The following is a 6,081-nucleotide window of genomic DNA, read 5'->3' as shown; positions in this document are numbered from 1 at the left end:
TTCTCTCCTACTACATCACTATTCTCTCTCCTACACTGTCTTGCGACACAGGACCAGATTTGAGTGTGTATACACCCACACACACAGTCATTTGATGTATTTATACTCTGTGCAACTGTGCTGTTTTTAAAGACTTAGCCCATTTGCAATGTACTAATGAATTATATCCCTTAGAATTTCTGCCCACGTTGAATAAATGTTAGTTTTCATGCTTTTTTTTTTTTTGTTTTTTTACACTACTCAGTCCAGTATGCCACAAAAGTATTCAATTGGGTTCATATCAGTAGACTGGCTTGACCAAAGAACTCTTCTGATTCTGTTTTACTCCTGTCTGTCAATGGTCTTTTATGACTGTGTGGCATTGAGCACCATCTTCCATAAATAAGGTGTCATTTTTTACCATCTGACTACTGGAGAAAATTGTGAAAAGTTCATTCTGAAGGATGGAAGGGTATTTTTCCAAATTTATATCGCCAATACACTTACAGTTCTCAACAATCAGTACTCCAGATTTCTCCCTATACCATCACTGAAAAAACGCCTTGTTTCACAGTTTGTTAAATCAGACTCTTGATTAGGCAGGCAATCTCCAGACTCACACACATCCACTGTCAGAAAGTTGTGCAAATCTTGATTCATTTGAGAATATGACAGTTTCCCAGAACCCCATGGACCTTTCCAACATCTTATTACCTCACTCCTTTCATTTGCTGATGGATTGTACAGCCTCTCTGTGGCAAGAGGAATCCAAAGGTTTTGTGCAGTCGTGTGCTGGCTAAATTTACCCTTAGATAGACCTACAATATGCCTTCTTTGAATATGAGACAACTCTTTTCACAGCATGGTTAGTTACTATAAACAATATAGAAAATATTAATACAGGGTGGACAGAAGTCACAAAGAGGTTTCAATATTCAATAACTTTTTTAATAATTATTTTATTTCAGACCCTAAAATTTAAGTATGGAAAAGTACACTACTGAACAGTGAACACATATTGTGAAATTTTATTACCAAAACTAAGGATTAAAAATTTAGATTCAACAAGCATATTGTCAAAATTATGGAGCAATGAATTATCCAAGTGATTATCAGGTGATTAACTGGACTTTTTGAGGATCAAGGATCAGTAAGTGACTTTCCAAGAATATGTGTAGGATGACTTCAGAAAACAAGGATGGAGGCACTGTTATTATCACTAGAGATGAATACCACTCCATGATCCAGAATTTCTTACGTCCAGCAGTTCAAGATATGTCTGGTATGTAGTTTCAGCAGGATGGAACCACAGCTCACACAGCAAGGAGCACAATGGAAATCCTCAGGCAAATTTTTGATAGAAAATTAATTTCTCGATTTCCAGAGATAAACTGGCCATCTCATTCTCCAGATCTAACTGCTCCAGAATTTTTTCTATGGGGCTATCTTTCACACCTAGGAGAAATAAATCTCACATCGTTTTTCTATAATTTACCTACTAAAATATCACAATTTTTAAACAAAATAAACGAGATGTTAAATATTGAAACTCCTTCGTGACTTCTGGACTTCCCTATACATGAACAAGCTTGAAGTACCAGGTAGTCTCCACATATAAAATGGAATAATGAGGGGTATCTATTTACTCTTGAGATGTCTGTGTACATACAATAGGTTTCTTTCAGTTTATATCTACAAAATTCATGTACAAGTCTTTTGTTGGCCAAAACTATAAAAGTGCCATGCAATGAGACTGAAACCATGCTTGGTTAGCAAGCTTCATGATTGCACAGCCATACCTGTCTCTGTTACAAATAATCTGAACTGGTTTACATAATTTATTTCCCATGAAGAGAAATGTTTAATGAGATACATATCTCTTGATTTAAATGATGTAGAAGCAGTCATCTTAATATGACTGTCACCTAGAAACTGTGTGGTGCAGTAACTGTGTTCCAACAGTTATTTTTCATTTAGTGCTGTACATTCATTGCTTTCCATTGTCATCTCCTTAGTGTGACACAACATCCTCCTAATCAGTATCTCTCTTAACCATGACATTCTTAATCCACAGCTTCTGTTCACTTGGATCTCCTGTCACTTCTTTACCAAACTATCATTATCCATATATATTCCATGTCCTTAGCAGAGTAGTATTCTCTTCTGCACACTACATCTTATTCCCTCATCCCAAGTTTTTCTTTAATCTCATTTGTGCCTTGTTCATGTACACTAACATTGCACATCCAGCAAAGCATGCTCACTTCATTTCTTTCCAATCTTCACTCATCCTCTCATTTAGTGCCCACATCTCACTGCCTTGCAACGTAACACTTCATACAGAAGCATCATTCAATCTTCAGTTGAAGAGAGAATCCCTTTGTTGCCAGCTGAGGTAACTAACTGTCCCCAGAGCTTTTTCACCCCTTTCTTATTCAGGCAATAATGCTTTCAGAGCACCTACATCCATTGCTGATTAGCTAACAGAAGCTTTCAACATGACACTTTCCAAGCAATGGAAAAGAATTTATTTTACTGATGTTCTAACTATTCTGTACATACGTCACATACAAAGTATTTTTTTTCTCTGTGAGCCTACTATCTTGCAAACTCACAGTTTATATTAAGTACACTGAATGAAATTCATGCATACTCTTTCTTGCATATCAAGCATAACATTGTGTGTGTGTGTGTGTGTGTATACACACACACACATATAAATAAAACAAAGAGAAGTTAATAAGGGATATTAATCCAGGTGAAATATTTATTCAGCTCTCTGTAGATAAAAATATACCAGACTAACAAAAAAATGTTATGATTGCTATTGTACCTCAGGTAATCCAAACTCAAAAGCCAAAGTTGAAGTCCATCACCAGTCAAATTTGTAAATTCAGGGCTGCACTACCCAGTTAAATAGAATGCTTTTACAGAGTGATACATAAAATAGACAGAAATAATGGGTTATATACATTTATTTATTTATTTATTTATTTATTTATTATAGGCTTACAGCTGTTTCAGGTATGCATTAGGGTGCTTTTATGGTTCAATTTTATCAATTGCTCGATTGATAAAATTGAACCATGAATGCATCCAAATATATATATGTGAAACAGCTTCACATGTGCTTTTTTTGTGTCACCAGCACAGGAGCCTTTTACATGTCACTGACACTGGCGACACCTACGATTTCACTTGGCTTCCTAGGTATACCAATTCTACAGGTTCCTTTCACAGGTAGAGATCGGCACTTCTTTACACAACTGTCCTTGTCCATACGCATCACATGACAGTACCAATGCAGTCTTCTTATCGGATGTCTCTTATGCCCAATTTTTCTCTCAAGACACTTACACTTTTTTGTATGATAAAATATATATATGTATATATATATATATATATACATGTATATAGTTCAAATGTACAGAAAACAAATGACAAAGACAGATAAGGGAACAACAAGCAGGTGACATTCAGAAAGAATGAAAAAGTCTTTGATGTTACAAGCTTATGCTCTTTGAAATGGATGAGAGGAAAAAATGAAGGGAGAAAAAAATGAGTTGGGATTAACAGTTTAACATGATGAAATGACTACACACACACACACACACACACACACACACACACACACATACACACACACACACACACATACACACAAGGTGGTGTTAGTTCCAAAGCAATGTCATTAAAGCTTGTTTTCATTTCATTCTATTGTTCTCAAATTTTTTCACAACTATTTAAGTATATTATTCTCTTAGTTATTATCAACCAGGTAGGCTGTGACAAATGTGCTACTGAAGTGGTTAGCTGTAGGAATGACATCTAACTTTAAAAACACTTGCTCTGCTGATAAGTAAGTGTTTAAATTCATGGCTTGTATGGTGATGGTATTTTGATATTTTGAGTTCATAATTCCCAGTCTCTGAAATACAGTAGATTCAATACCTTGCTATACTTTAGGCATAAATCTATATATATAAATGAAGTCTGCCCTTCACATTGACTGACTGATCTTTCTTTTTTTTCAGATAGACAGTGATGAGCCTGTTCAACGACAACCTTTTAACCGAGAACATGACTTGGAAGCTGTTCATCTGAACAGTACTCAACGGAAATCAATCATTGATAGATCTCAGTCTCTGAGTTCAAGATTTGGAAGTGGGACATCTCGATTCCTTTGATCTATTAGTTAAAGGTTGAGATCACATACTCACACATTGGAAGGGTGATAAATGATAAAGTGAAAGTTAAGTTACTGAGTTGTTAGACATCTATCTACAATGATGTAAGTCTTCACAGAACTAGAAAAAATATGTAGGTATACTTTATCCAAAAATACAAAATAGTTATGTTTCTATAGCATAAGGAGTAGAACATCTGGCTATTCACTACTTTTCTTTCAGATTGTTTTGTTTGTTATTTGGCATAAACTCTCAATTATTTTTTTTTTTGTATATATATATATATATATATATATAAAATCTTAACTAAGGTTCTATATTTGTGTATACTGTTGATACACAGATATGCTATTCTAACCCTAACTTGTTCTCCTTATTAAAATACCTTGATTCAGTTTGGTCCTGCAAATAACTATTAATCATATATATATATATGTATGTCACAGTAGATTGATTCAAATAATCCAGTAGTACTCATAAAAATAGCTGCCTGATGTATCATTCTACAAAAACATAGAATATATAGTATGATACAAGAGAAAATGATAAGACTTTCTTTCACCTGAAGATGTAGCTTAAATTCTGCATTATTTTGAAGGATTTTTTTGCATTTTGCTTTAATGCAAACATGTAAGTAATTTATTTATTATTAAATATAATAATATAAATTATAATATATATGTACACCATATATTATGCAAATAGGTAAGCAATATATACTATGCAAATGACATATGCAAACATTATAAATATATATACAGGTGGACCAAAAGTCACGCACCAAGACATTTGATATTTTATTTATATTACATTGTTATCATTACTATCCATTTTGTTCATCATGTACAAGTACATGTGTATTCATCATTATTTTATTTCTTTTATTCGATTTTAGAAAAATTGAAACATGTCTTTAACAATTCCAAAACTCATTTTGTGCATGACTTTTGGTCCACCCTGTATAATACTTAAAAGATTCTTGATTAACAATTAAGAACGCTGAATTTATCTTCCATGCTACCTACCCTTCACTACCCTCTCAGCAAATTTTGACAATGTATACCTGTATACTGTAACAGTAAAGCAATAACAAATTTCACTTTGTAGTACTAGCATAAGAATCAAGAAGCAAAAAAGAAAGTGATTAAAAGAAACAAAACCAAAAATCCAATTAAAATTGTTTAAATAATGGTCTTTTAATTTCACAATGTGTGACAGTATATTTGTTTTAATCACCTGATTTTGAAAATATTGAAAGCAATTTGATAATAAATATTACTTTTTAAATATATTTTTTGTTGTTTTTGATACTCTTATAAACGAAGTTGGTAGCAATACTTTATATTCTATATCTTGTTACAAGAATTCTAGCAGTTATTCTAGAAGATAGGATCTTCTCTGAAAATGCAAAAGAAATATTGCTGCATTTAAAAGTTTTGTTTCCCCATGCATATTATGTTGATAATGTATGTTTTCTTTTTTTTTAATCCTACTAACATGTCAGTTTCTCAATAAAAACCATCTTCTAGAGTTAAGACATCAAATCTACTTGTGATAAGATGAATTTGATCCAGGACTGCAGCTCAGTCAAAGAGACAAGCTGCAGGAGAGCAGATCTGACAAATGGTGACTACACCTGCTCACTATCAAGGAAGTACTGTAGATTTCATAGCCCCAGCACTTGTCTGCGCATCATCAGCCACAACATGCCCAGTCCTCCATTCAGTGGGTGTTGACAAGAAATGGAGTACCCAACCAGTGAAATTTACCCCTTCCACAGAAAAGGGAGGAGTATGCACTCCCATTTGCTCAGATGTTAACTAGCTCAAAAGATGACAGTTAGGCAATAATATATAATGGAGGCAGTGTGTGCATTCATCACCTCTTCGCTACCTTTCAGAGACAGCTTTCTCTT

At 33.7% G+C, this 6,081-nt stretch overlaps 1 protein-coding gene across 1 annotated transcript in view; it reads left to right on the top strand.

Moving 5' to 3' along the window:
• LOC128247318 (GPALPP motifs-containing protein 1-like) overlaps positions 1-5,455 on the top strand; it is a 32,585-nt gene extending 27,130 nt beyond the window's left edge. Inside the window, exon 4 of the mRNA XM_052966321.1 lies at positions 4,014-5,455. Within this exon, the coding sequence (XP_052822281.1) occupies positions 4,014-4,166 (153 nt within the window). The 3' untranslated portion in view covers positions 4,167-5,455. The remainder of the gene's footprint in view (positions 1-4,013) is intronic.
• The last annotated feature ends 626 nt before the right edge of the window (positions 5,456-6,081 follow it).

This window comes from Octopus bimaculoides, chromosome 3, assembly GCF_001194135.2.
Source record: "Octopus bimaculoides isolate UCB-OBI-ISO-001 chromosome 3, ASM119413v2, whole genome shotgun sequence".
NCBI classification, from domain to species: domain Eukaryota; kingdom Metazoa; phylum Mollusca; class Cephalopoda; order Octopoda; family Octopodidae; genus Octopus; species Octopus bimaculoides.
Note: the sequence above shows the minus strand (reverse complement) of the source record. Positions and strands in the feature narration are given on the sequence as shown.